This window comes from Lolium rigidum, chromosome 3, assembly GCF_022539505.1.
Source record: "Lolium rigidum isolate FL_2022 chromosome 3, APGP_CSIRO_Lrig_0.1, whole genome shotgun sequence".
Lineage (NCBI taxonomy): Eukaryota > Viridiplantae > Streptophyta > Magnoliopsida > Poales > Poaceae > Lolium > Lolium rigidum.
This window is the reverse complement of record NC_061510.1, coordinates 52,806,275-52,819,777: the sequence shown is the minus strand read 5'-3', so window position 1 is coordinate 52,819,777 and position 13,503 is coordinate 52,806,275. Positions and strand designations below refer to the sequence as shown.

Genomic DNA, 13,503 nt, shown 5'->3' with positions numbered 1-13,503 from the left:
AGAACAGTCTCACGTCCGTAGAAGAGGTGACCGGACCAGCCTGTCGTGGTGAGCAAGATATGTATCTGATGGCCTCGAATCTTATAGCTAGTCTGATGTAATATGTTGATTGAAAATATAGACGTTAATGATTGAACTGTTGTTACCAAGTATGGTCTTCTCCAACTATCTAAGCGTGCATAATGTTAACACCTAACATGGGTGACATCTTCCCTCTCAAAAAGGGAAAAAAATATGGGTGGCATCACCGCATCAAGTTCGGTCACGCTCTCATAGGATTAGATGAATCGCTACTCATTATTCACCCGAATTAAGTTTGTGCAACGATCCCGTGCTTATGATATGTACGAGTTATATAGACAAAAAAAATAAAGAAACCGAGAACCAAAATGTGGCCAGCTCGATCAGCTGCTGCCGGCCTGCCGCTCCGGCCGGCCATTGCGGCCAATTAAAGGCCAGGTAAGATCCATCCATCTGCCGCATAGTGCACTACTCCCACTTCCTGGAGTCGGTGATGTTGATTTTCCAGTGCTGGTCGGCGTACCCGATCTCCTCGGCGACGTGCCTGTCCCACGCGAGCTCGATCTTCCTCCGCTCCGACAGCGCGCACGGCCCCCGCATCACCTCCCCCATCGCGTCGTACACCTGCCACCACCGCCGGTGCGCCTCGTCGCTGGCGTACACCCGCTGGTCCCCGATGTTCCAGTTGCAGTCGTAGTCCCTGTAGCACCGCCACGGCTTCAGCCCGAGGTAGTGGATGGACCACACCTCCGCCGGCTCCGCCGCGAACAGCCGCTCCTTCAGCGCCCGCTCCCCGGTCGAGTTCGCCCAGAAGTTCTTGAGGTAGTTCACCCGCCGCGGCAGCCGGTGCCACCACACGAACACCTCGTTCAGGAACCCCTGGTCGCCGCCGTTGTACGACCGGATGGTGCGCCGCCCGCGGACCAGCGCGTCGAACGTGCAGCGCGACGGCTCGATCACCATGATCCCGGAGTTGAACAGCGACCCGTCGTTGCCCACCGCGGAGATCTGCGGGAACCGGAACAGCACGTCCAGGTTGCGGAGCACCAGGATGTCGGCGTCCACGAACACCACGCGCGCGTACTCCGTCAGCTGCCACAGCCGGAACTTGCTGTAGTTGTACTCGTTGTAGGAGCCCCGCTCCGCGCGAGGGTTGCGGATGCGCCGGATCCTGCGGGGGATCCAGCCGGCGGCGGCGAGGGCACGGAGGGCCGGCTTGGTGACGGTGTGGTCGTGGAGGAGGACCATGTCGCGGGTGGAGCCTGACCGCCGGATGCTCTGCGCCAGCACGATGGCGCCACACAGGTACCTGTCCGACGAGTGCAGCACCGTCGCGTACGCCTCCCTCTGCGGCTTCCTGCCGGAGTCCACCGCTGCCAGGTCCGATGCGTTGAACACCTCGTGGATGCCTGCACGAAATTAAATGCATATGAGAACTTAGTTTATCGAGCGTGACCGAACAAAGAAAATGAAATATCCTCTAAGTGCAGATGTGTACTCACTCGTCCTTACTTCTAATTTCCAAAAATCAAAGTCAGCAAACTTTGACCGTGATTAGATACATGATGAAGTACATTTTCATATGATATCAATATAAATATGTTTTTTCTAAAAGTTTGGTCAAATTTTCTTACTTATCTTAACCTTTAAAAAAATTATATGCCTTATTTTATCGGTTTTTCTATGTCTCAGTCAACTGAGATTTTCTTAAGTCTAAGTCAATTGCAAAAAAGTGCTTGTGCAATTGCACTTTTCTGCCAGAAATGTGCAACTGAACCGAGTTGCACTTTTTTTTAAAATTACAATTGCACTTTTCTGAGTTGACTGAGACTTAAGAAAATCTTAGTCAACTTAGACATAGACACACCCTAATTTTATACAATGGAGGGAGTATCTTCTAGTCCTCAGTTCTAAACTTCTAATACCAATGACCAGGTGAGTGCCAACTGCCAAGGGGTTTGCTTTTTTTTTTTTTGAGATCTAAGGGGTTTGTTGGTGATATGGACATATGATGGTGCTTTCACGCATAATATCAACATATGGAAACTCGTTTAGCACCCAAAAGACTACAAACAAAAATTCAAGAGGAGAACAAAGAAAAAATACAAATAGGTAAATAAAAATACTGCAATTTTTTAAAATATTTAAGAATATTCAACAAAGAAAAATCATAAAACTCGGTAAAGCACAGGAAACCATGATTTTTTCTTTTTCATTTAAAAGATTAAAAAACATACTATTTAATATTTTTATGGATTGTTAGTGATTTTCATAAATTTGATTTATTTCTATGTTACTTTATTCGGTTTTTACTTGTTTTTATTGGAAAGTTCTAGTTAAAAAATGATGTCCTAAAAAAGAATTTTCTCCTACTATATTCCCAAAAATATGTTCTCCCAATCCATTTCTTCTACTCTTTTGAGTTTCTTACAAAATGTCCCTTTTCCCATTTTTCCTTGTTGTTTCGGCATATTATCACACCAACATGGCATTTGTGGGTCAGAATTTTTCTTTGGCCATGTTTTTTTTACCATGTTTTGTGCGTCAGAAATTGTCGATACATCATTGTTAAAAGCAATTTCAATGTCTTAAAGGAACAAATCTAGAGATTTGATAGTGTGTCTTGTGAGACTAAAATTTACGTTCATTAGAGTTAAGGGACCATCTCTAAACTATGGCAATATTTGAGAGAACATATAATCAGAACACCCTCTCTTTGCTTAAGTTATTGCAGATTTATCATGCAAATGGAGGTTGTTGAATAAATTTATTTATAGCTCCCTGTCAAAATGAAATACTACTCATTTTTGCAATTGCTTACTCATTCCTTCAGAGCCATGTATTTGTTATTGTCGTCATTCGGGTACGAGTACATGGCTTGATTGATCCATGTTATGAATCTAAAACAACTCCACTGTGGATCCACAAACAGTTTTGATAAAAACGGGTTTAACTTAATTTATTAGTAGACATGTAATGTGTTTTTCTGTTGTTGAATATATACTGACTGAGACAAAGAGGCGCACTGCACGTGCATGCTTGGTAGTAACCATGTAGTGTGCGACTCTCTTCTTCTCCGAATATGCACATATGGAATTCTACAAAACACTATCGACTACTACCTCTATTTAAAATATAAATCCTTTTGCGCTAGGCTAGTTTAGCCTACCAAAACATTTTGGATTATATTATATATTATAAAGGGAGGTAGGACATCTTAGCTTGAAACAAACTACAAGTGTTTTGAGAAGTCAAAACCAACAACAACAAAAAGGGCATCTAATTAACAAAGCCATACATACTATATATCCACACATATATAGGTACTTTGCGTTTCGCGGGACGTTGCGTACGGTTGGTGTGGATTGACTGACTGGCCATCCATTCAGTCCACCGCGCAGGTAGAATGTAGTAGCATGCAAGTATGATTTTGGTGCATGCACAAGCTAGCTAGCTGGTTAAGCTACCCGGTCACACCAACCGAATCAAAGTTTAATCCGTCGTGTCGATCGATCAATCTACACATCTCGATCTGCCATCACAGTGCTCGCCGCGATGGAATATGGATCGGGCGGATGAGAACGATGGATAGACTTGCAACCATAAGAGCATCTTCAACCTCAGCGCTAAATTTTGGCGCTGAAAAAGCACTTTGCAGCACGCTCGCGCGTGAGACCATATTCTCCTCCGGCAGAAACTCTAAATTTTGGAGCTGCAAAACTGGGTAGTTGTTTCTGCGCGCGATTTGTACAACGCGCTCTTTCCGGCGCCCTAAATATAGTGCACCAGATAGCGCTTTTGCAGCGCGTTCCACTTTACATCACCAGTTACAGCATCTGCTGGAGCAACAATTTACGCCTCTCGCGCACTAAACTAGTTGCTTTTTTGAATACAGCGCTGGATACATCGCCTGCTGGAGATGCTCTAAACGTTAGGTGCAGAGGCCCCAACCACTGCTGGTCATTTTTCAAGCTTCATTTCAATCCCAATGTAGACGAATGTGCATAGTTCATCTCTTGGTACGATCTTGTCCAGAAGCATGAACAGGGAACTGATCAGTTGGGAAGAGCTTGGAATGGAGTCACACCCACACCTACCTAGATCTATCTGCTTGTTGCGAGGATAGATTCTGAGTCTCTTTTGGGTAACAGTGGTGACAATGACACTGATAGGTCCATGATTACCAACAGAAGTTTCCATTCTGATGGGACTTGCTCTCGTGTTGATTAGTGCTAAGGCTAGGTACTATTCCAGATTTTTGCTAGCATGTAGGATCACAAATTGTACAATATGTAGGTGGAACATAATGGTGTCGTACTTCGTGGCAAATTAACGGTTTCAGATGTATGTGCCTTGGACATATAGTTGCCTAAGAACAGAGTACTGTACTTTTATTCATTCACCCTGATTATTCAGAAAGACTGACATACGCACTTGAATGGTTTGCCATAAACATGTAACTGAAACAAGTGACCGGAGGCTTCCAGTTGAAGCTTTCTTCGTAGCCAGCCTCGATCAATTAATAGTCATATGCCTCGATCAGATTCTTAAGTCTGTTGAGACTGGGGCTACTGAACATTGTTTAGCCAGCCCTACGGAAAGCTAAGTGATGATGAGAACCGATGCATATTATCAGCTAGATCGTGGCCCTTAGAGCATCTCCAACAGACGCGCTATATAGGCCGCGCGGCATAAAAACGTCCGATATAGCGCGCGCGGGACAGAATCAGGCGCTCCAGCAGGCGCGGTAAACGGCGCGGCGCTGTAAATTTTTTAGGGCGCGCGGCTTTTTGCACAATCCGGAGCGGCATATCCGGCGCGTTGGCTACAGCGCGCGGCATCGCTCGTCTAAGCGCGAAAAGCCAACGGCTGGAAATTTCCTCCCCGCGCCCGCGCCCTCATTTCCCCACCCTACCGCCGGCGCGAAATCCAGCCGCCGCCGGTCGACTCCGCCGCCGCCCTCGCTTGCGCGCCGCCGCGTCGTAGATCCGCGTCGCCCGCACCTCCTCCCGGCAGCGGCGGACGCTCCGCCGCGTCTGTGTCGCTCGCGCGGCCGTCGCCGACGAGTTGCAGCCGGCGGTCCTTCTCCGCCGCCCCTTCGCGCCGCCGTCGCGTTCTCCTCCACGCAGGCGTCGACATGTCGTCCTCGTCGTCCTCGAGCAGCTTGCTTGCAACTTGGCGCGCCCATGGTGCTCGCCCATTTGCTCGCAAGGTATGAACCTCCGCCGGCCGGCCTCTACTCGTCAAGTAGCTACAATAGTTTATAGTGAATTAATATGATACATATGTTTGTAGAGTTCCTCATATGATTCATCGGATGACGAGTTCGACCAAGAAGAAGAGGAGAACATATCGATACTATTAGCATACCGCGCCGTTAAGAGGCCAAAATTTGGTGGATCGGTGTTTGGTAGACAGAAGTTGTGGAGAGAAAGGATTGAAGGGCATGAGAAATTGATGCGGTCGTATTTCAATGAGAATCCGATATTCCCCGAAAGCTATTTTCGGCGGCGTTTCCGGATGAGTCTCAACTTGTTCAAGCACATTGCAGCGGAGGTCACCAAATATGATCGCTTCTTTGAGCAAAGGAGGAATGCCGCCGGAGAACTTGGCCATAGCACATATCAAAAGGTGACCGCCGCCTTGCGTATGTTGGCATATGGTATACCGGCAGATCTTATTGATGATCATTTGGCCATGGGAGAGAGCACTTCTATCTTGTGTGTGAAGCGCTTTGTCGTTGCAATTGTCAATGTCTTTGGCTCCACATACTTGAGAGCCCCCAATGCTCAAGACACGGCAAGGCTTTTGGAGATCAACGCCAACCGGGGATTTCCCGGTATGCTTGGTTCCATTGATTGTATGCATTGGAGTTGGAAGAATTGTCCAGCGGCATGGCATGGACAATTCAAAGGCTACAAGAAGGATGCCACCATAGTACTTGAAGCGGTGGCCGACCAAGAGACTTGGATATGGCATGCTTTCTTTGGAATGCCCGGATCTTGCAATGACATCAATGTTCTTCAACGGTCACCACTAATGACAAGACTTGCAATGCGGGAAGGTCCATTGGTGGAGTTTGAAGCAAATGGCCGCAAGTACAACTATGGCTACTTCCTCGCCGACGGCATATACCCAAGGTGGCAAACATTTGTGAAGCCAATTATTCAACCAAGAGGTAAAAAGCAAACTCAATTCCACAATGCACAAGCGGCGGCTAGGAAAGATGTAGAGAGAGCATTTGGGATTTTGCAAGCCCAATTTGCCATAGTTAGAGGACCGGCTAGATTTTGGGATCAAGAATGCCTTTGGTATATCATGACCGCGTGTGTAATCATGCACAACATGATTATAGAGGATGATCGCGGAAAAGATGTGGATCATACCCACTACGACTTGATGGGGGTTCCCGTGCAAGTGACGAGGTCCGCACATAGGATTGCCCAATTCATTGCCTCATACCATGCCATTCGGTGCAACGACACACATGATGATCTTCAAAAGATCTCATGGAAGAATGGTGGAATTGGAATGGACAACAATAGTTCCATATTTGTTGTATTTGTTTGAAAATTATGTGTTGTATTGTCTCAAAACCATGTTGTATTGTTGTATGTGTTGTATTTGGTGTGAAGTATTGTTGTGAACAATGTATTGTATTTGGATGGTACAATATATTTATGAATTTTTATATATTGTTTGATCTTCTTGGATGCATATTTGTGTGTGTTTGTTGTTTGCGCCGCGTCCGCGCGCTGCAAAATGGCGCGTCCGGCGGAGGTGCTATTTTACCGCGCCAACGCGCGCTGCAAAATGGCGCGTCCGGCGGAGGAAAAAACGTCACAGCGCGCGATATCTGTTTACCGCGCGCGGATTCTTGGTTTTAGCGCGCCGCGATATAGCGCGTCTGCTGGAGATGCTCTTAGCAGAAACGCAGCGATTCCACGAACGGATTCTTATGTTCTTCTAGACGGCTTGTCCTACACATATGCCGTGGTCCCTACCGATCATATACCGCATTCAGATGGTGCAAAGGAGGAGGAAAGAAGCCTGATTATGCGCTGTATTTGTCGCCACAATTCTATTAGGTGGCGTGTTACGTCTCTTATAACTCAGTTGTATCACACGCCGAAATAGTAGGACAGGTCAGGGATCCGATGCTAATGCTCTAATATCTTTTTTTTTCATGAATATTGTTCTTGGTACTATCATGTTGTCTCCAAATTCTTCCTTCTATTTCTCGGCAAAAATAAATAAATCTTCCTTCTGTTTTGGAAGAAAAAAATCAAGTACTGATGTGGTCTTAAAATACAACTTTGACCACTAGCTATATACAAAATGGGATTGTATATTTGTAAATTGATTAGAAATGTTTACATCTCAGCCACCTTTTTAAGCTATTGCATCAACATCTGACATTTTTTTTATCTCACTGTTCATTTCATATGTAAAACCCAGAAAATAAAGTTTTGTAACATCACACTAGAATAATCACTTTGAAAATGCAATTTTAGGTGCTTAAGATTTACAGAAAATACAGGCAACTGAGAATTAGCATATAGCAAATGTTGTAAAATATGCTACTCCTCAAGTATACCAGAGAGGGAATTTGATTATGATCAATCCAAAATGGAAGATTTTTTTTTTTCAAACGTCCTCCCGACTGGATTCCCCTATCATTGAAATTGTATTTAGCTGAAGATAGATCTTGCCTTTTGTTCATATGTTGACTTCAATTGGCATTATTTTTGTGAGTATTTCCTGCATATGCATGCCCGTATCCATAATTCCACATCTGGTATCCTTTTTCGGTTTTCTTACTCTTTATTAGTTATCGTTGATTTAGTACATGGAACAAAAGAAGTCTCTTTTTTGGTTGATGATACTCCTAGTAGTGGCTATTAGTTAGCATGGGTGCAACAACACGCTTGACTTACATTACATGCATATGGGTGCGCGGTGCAACTGCAACAAGATCAACACGAGAAAGCAAAATAAAGCACACTTATCCCGATCGAGATGGGTCGAACCGCTGCGTACCTGTTGGTCCCCAGAGCGGCAGCGCGAGGTTGCAGGAGCCGACGGGCAGCCGGAGCTTCTCCTCCAGCCGCGGCACGTCGACGTTGTACATCCACCAGTCGCCCTCCCTCCCCACCGCCTCGTCGCACCGGAACAGGTCCATCATCGGGTCGCACTCGCTCCGCAGCACCACGCGCACCCTGCCGCGGCGGTCACGCCGGCCCTTCCGCGCCGCCATCTGCGCGACGACCAGGTGCACCTGCAGCCTGAACACGTCGCGGTTCCACCCCTTGGCCGTCCGGTTGCACGGCAGCGCCGCCACCACCACGTCCACCTGGCCGTCGTGGCGGGCGAAGTCCGGCATCGGGATCTCCGGGCAAGACGGGACCCTGTCTTCTTCTTCCTCGTCGATCCACTCAGGGAACAGGTCCGACCACCGGAACGCGTCCGACACGCGGTCGAAGTCCACGGCCACCACGTCGCCCTCCACGCCGAGAGGGAGCAGCTCGTCGCGGCCGATGTTCACCAGGCCCATCCGCAGCCGGCCGCGGAGCTCGTCGAACATGGTCGGCGCGCGCCCCGCGTTCACGATCCTCTCCGTCGACGTCCCCGCCACCTTGCTCGCTGCCGTCACTAGTCTTCCTCCGGGCTGCACACACGCACGCACAGGAAAGTCGACGTCAATCGAGAACGCTCGTATGGTCGGTGGCGGCCGGTGGGCGGGACTGACGTACCTTACCTTCCGTGTGAGATGCTGGGTGGACGTGGGGCAGGCGTCCCGGAAGGTGCAGCGGACGAGGGAGGCGGCGCCGCGGTCAAGGATGTGGGAGTAGTTGGGGTGGAGGAGGAGGGCCATGTAGAGGAGGAAGAAGAAGGCGAGGAAGGCCGCGTTAAGCTTGATGATGGCCGCCGCCCGCAGCCAGGCCAGCGGCGATTTGACCACCTCGCCGGTCTTCATGGTTATTCGGCGACGGCGGACGCTATGGCGTTCTCAGGTCTCAGGTGTGTACGGCGTACCGTGTACTTATGTCTGTGCACGCTCGGCCGGGCGGGCGGCGGCGAGGAGGTTTGGTCGATGGAGGAGCTGCGAGACGGCGTTGCATGCGCGCGATATATAGGGCTGGGTGTGGTGGCGCGCGCCAACTCGGCGGGTGGGTGGACGCGGCGTGGCGCTGTGCGGTGGTCGACCGGAGGTGTGAGTGATCGGCAAGCTTAAGATTGCGAGGGAGGCTGCTGCGGCGGCCAATAGTCGGTGGTTGGGGACGGTGAGCAAGGGTAGTAGGGAGAGTGACGCATGAAAGGAATTCAGGGGCCACGCGGCGAGTTCCATTCCGCGAGGGTGTGGTTTGGTTCGCCCGCCATTTCAGCCCCTGCCGATCGAGCGACCTGGGGCCGTGACTAATTAATTATGACGTGCTTCGTGTGTGAAGTACTCCCTTCGTCCCAAATTATATAATTTCTAGTTAAAGTTATTTGGATTTTTTTTGTTCAAATATATATGAAAAAGTGTCAATGTATAACTCTCAAAAAAAAGTGTCAATGTCTACAATACCAAACTTGTATTACGAGAATCATCATGAAATGTATTTTCATATTGTATGCATTAGATATTGATGAATTAATATAGTAGTATTTGTCTTTATATACAGTTAAACTCAAGCTCTATAAAGTTTCACTTTAACTAAAAATTATATGCAATATATTTTTAGGTCCACGGAGGGAGTAACATTATTGGACATAAATGGCGTCGAATGTTAGGACTTAGCCACGGCAGCACACAACATTATCCAAGCCAAGCATATAGGGTACCGATGGTCCACACCTTTTTTGATTTTTTGAAAATCACAAGAGTTGCCAAGCCATGGTAGATGAAAAAGTAGCTCTCTTTTTTCTCCTTTTATCTGAATCTCAAAGCAAAACAGATGGTGACGTAAACATCTAACCATGTGTGTAAGTATAGAAGTATTTCCGCACAAGAAAATTACCCTGGCAAATTTACTTTGCTGTGTTGCTAAGACCCTAAAGTGGGCATATTCCTCAGATATAATGTTTGATATTATTTTTCGCAATGAGCCAATGGTTGCACAACGGCACTATAGTATATAGGGAGAGTGATGAACACACACATATTCTAGCGGAACCGCAAACTATTTGCATGTTTTTAGTTATTGATTTATACTCCAATAGCCATGCCATGGATTTGTTAACAATATTGCAAAGGTTTTTGCATGTTTTGTACATACCTCATGTTAAAATGTTGGAACAATGTTGCAAACACATATAAAAGTTGCATTCAAAGTTTTTTATGTTGCAATGGTCAGAAGCTCGGAATCTCACAATTAAGTGAGAATTGACAACGAAGGAGGTAGCTGACACTTATGCGGAAACCCATTTACTACCGGGTCCTTAACCCCCTCCATTGACGGGTTTGTGCTCCATTAGAGGAAGTCAAACTTCTAATAACGGGTTAGAATCGTTGAAGAAATAGCCCTCTACTGACGGGTTGGCTTGTTAGTTGGAAGTCCTGGCTAGCAGACCCCTAGATGAGTTTCGATCGATGTGTTCTTGTTTTGAGCCTGTCACTGATGTCCTTTTCAAATTTAAACATAATTGTCACAATTCAGAAATTCTCCACATTTTTACCAATTTTCTTAACGTTACATTTACACCACATACTCATATCATACGTATATAAACAAACACACATTCATACACATATATTTAGATTTTTCTTTTACAACTACGACATACACGGTGAGGATGAGACCACATCCTCCTCATATATGTCTTAAATAGGATCTTATAATTACAATAAAGTTCACATGTATGTGTATAGTGTATATTCTAACTTTTATGGATGTTATGATGGAAAAAATACTTTAGGATCTTGTTTACTTATTTCTTTAATGTTATTGTATTTTCAGTAATACCTAAATAAGCTTCAAAATCTGGAAACCCAGAAGGATACCAAAATACGTAATAACAACATGATAGCAACCATCCGTCAAAAAGTTAAAATTGGTAGTTAGTTTGTTTCAATTGGTGTTCATCCAATAGAATATCTTTATATTGACTTGTATACCCTCCATCCAAAATCAACGTGTCTAATAGATTATGTTGTCATTTATTCTTGAAAATTTAATGTGTTTGTGTCCATATATATGTCTGTACAACGCATCTTTTCATATTGTTTTGCAATGATATATTTTTGGTTTTTTAAAATCTAATTAATTATGGCATATGGTCGGGAAAACTATTCTCTCCGTCCAGAAATATATGGATACGAATTTAGTCAAAAGTCAAAGCTTAACAATTTTGACGAAATATACAGAAGGGGATATCAACAACTAAAATACAGAAGAAAATACATAATGAAATTATATCTAATGGTGGATATATTGATATTGATTTGGTATTGTAGATCTTCCTATATTTGCATATATACTTGGTAGAACTTACAAACCTTCGACTCCTCTAACGGTATTCTTATGTGATGTAGTTTTGGATGAAAGGAGTGCCATTCAATTTTTTTCTTAAAGAACCCAGAACATGTATGGAGATTGGGACTGCATTATTGATCTCATAAAAAGAATGAAGATTCATGAAATCAAATTCATATTTTTTACAATTTAAATGGATGTATGCCTATTTATCTGAATTATGTGTGTGTGTGTTAAATAAAATACTCCGCATTAGTTTTACAAGAAAATGCATATATGTGTACATAAGTATGTTCTAAGGGCCTACGCAAAGTGTGGTGGAAAAATAAAAATGTTTCTTTGCTTTATGGATTTTATTCCCTAATTTATTTAATGTTATGCCTAAATAGACTTTAATAACATATCTGAATCAGACGAATACCAAATTATGTAATAGTAAGTTGCACAAAATGTCATCAAGAAAATTCAAACCAGTAATTTTGTTCCGATTTGTGTTGATGTGAACGATGTTAATAATCAGTTCCATACTCTCTAGCTAGATTGAAAGTGACTAATAGCTCCTTGATTTTTTAAATATTGATTCAAAATTCTATCATAATTTTTGTATATAGGTTTTTTCATCGTCTATGCTATGATATACATTATTATTTCTATAACTAACTAACTAACTAACTAACTAACTAACTGCGGCATATAGCAAGGAAACTACCATTTTCATTATCTAAAGAGATCCCAAATACTTATGGAGGCCTGAGACTATATTATAATCCTATAAAAAAATTGAGATTTTATAAAACATATTTTTTTTCCAATTCAAATGGATTTCTTTCTATTTACCGGAATTCCTTAAAATTTGAACTATACATGTTAGGAGATATTAAAAATTATAAGCATATTCACATTTGTGTACATAAGAATGTCATAAGCTCTTAATCAAAGTATGATGGAAATTGAAATGTTTGTTTATTTTGAATATGATCATCACACCCGGTCTCTAAGAAAACCCAATATCTAGAGTTAGTCGACACATCGAAAATGCACTTAGTACTTAAATCGGTACAAAATTTAAAAAGAAAAAATCATTAATTAATGATTGAATTTGTATCCCAACTTAAAGTCTCTCGAAGTGTAGCTTCAAGTATGGCACACCCTTCCTACCATGTGGTGGAGCCATCTATATATCTTGTCACGCTTCACAAATACTACTACAAATAATATTATAATTTATGTTCTACTAATAATGAAGTATTGAAGCAGACTGACCCAGATAGGGACGATCTGTCCGTTTCTTGAGTTTGTTGCGCCCATATCCTCCAGAAGCGAGCCACCCGGGCTAGCCAGCCGGCCTAACTTCGTCGATGGACATGCCTCTTCTAACATTCTATATGATGCACGACCTGATCTGATCGCTAATCCATGGTACTGTGTTTGACGTGGACTCGTCAGGCTGGGATATGATTGCCGATGCGGTGGTGTCGATATCCGTTGTTCACCACGGTACGGTTTTGGTTGCCCCAGCTCGATCAAGAACCCTGGACCTGCCAAGGACACATGAACCCTCTCCAGGCTAGAGTTCCTTGCAGAGCTTCAGAAGAAGCAGCTCGTGGATGCAGAGAGATTTCCCGGCCGTGTTCGAAGTACAGAGAGACTGAATAAGATCGAAATGAATTGAGACCATGATAGTCGACCGGACTGTATTTCGTATTTTCAACGTTGGGGAATGAATGAAGAGGATCAACCGACACAGTTAACAGTTAGCCACTCAATTTAATGGTGGGGCTTGATTTTAACCTCCTAATTGTCCTTGACATGCATGTATGTGACCGCAACCGAATTTAAATTTGAAACGAGACAGCAACAGAATTAAACATAATCCATCCGTATGCACAGCACAGCCCATCTGTAACGATCAGAATTAAACAAAAACCATGCCAATTAATGCACATATTATGCCTGATAATACAACTATCCACCCATCCAGCCAGCTATGATCGATAAGGAAATGGAACGTTTCATCTCACAT

General features: G+C 44.3%; 1 protein-coding gene across 2 annotated transcripts; it reads right to left on the bottom strand.

Annotated features, from left to right (window-relative positions):
* Positions 1–458: 458 nt before the first annotated feature.
* Positions 459–9,413, bottom strand: LOC124701611 (UDP-glucuronate:xylan alpha-glucuronosyltransferase 2-like). 2 transcript variants are annotated; one of them, XM_047233703.1, is made up of 3 exons: positions 8,780–9,413; positions 8,062–8,689; positions 459–1,430 (listed from the first exon to the last, which is right to left on the bottom strand). In XM_047233703.1, exons 1-3 carry the CDS (start codon positions 8,996–8,998, stop codon positions 490–492), a joined length of 1,788 nt encoding a protein of 595 aa, XP_047089659.1. In that variant the 5' UTR covers positions 8,999–9,413; the 3' UTR covers positions 459–489. The 2 variants fall into 2 exon arrangements, with proteins under 2 accessions (XP_047089659.1, XP_047089660.1); XM_047233704.1 differs by having other exon boundaries at positions 8,775–8,884.
* Between the last annotated feature and the right edge of the window lie 4,090 nt (positions 9,414–13,503).

Coding starts and splice junctions, on each gene's coding strand:
- LOC124701611 (XM_047233703.1), bottom strand. CDS start 8,998: ATGAAGACCGGCGAGGTGGTCAAATCGCCGCTGGCCTGGCTGCGGGCG. Junction 8,690..8,779: donor CCCAGCATCTCACACGGAAG/GTAAGGTACGTC, acceptor GCGTGTGTGCAG/CCCGGAGGAAGACTAGTGAC. Junction 1,431..8,061: donor GCCGCTCTGGGGACCAACAG/GTACGCAGCGGT, acceptor AATTTCGTGCAG/GCATCCACGAGGTGTTCAAC.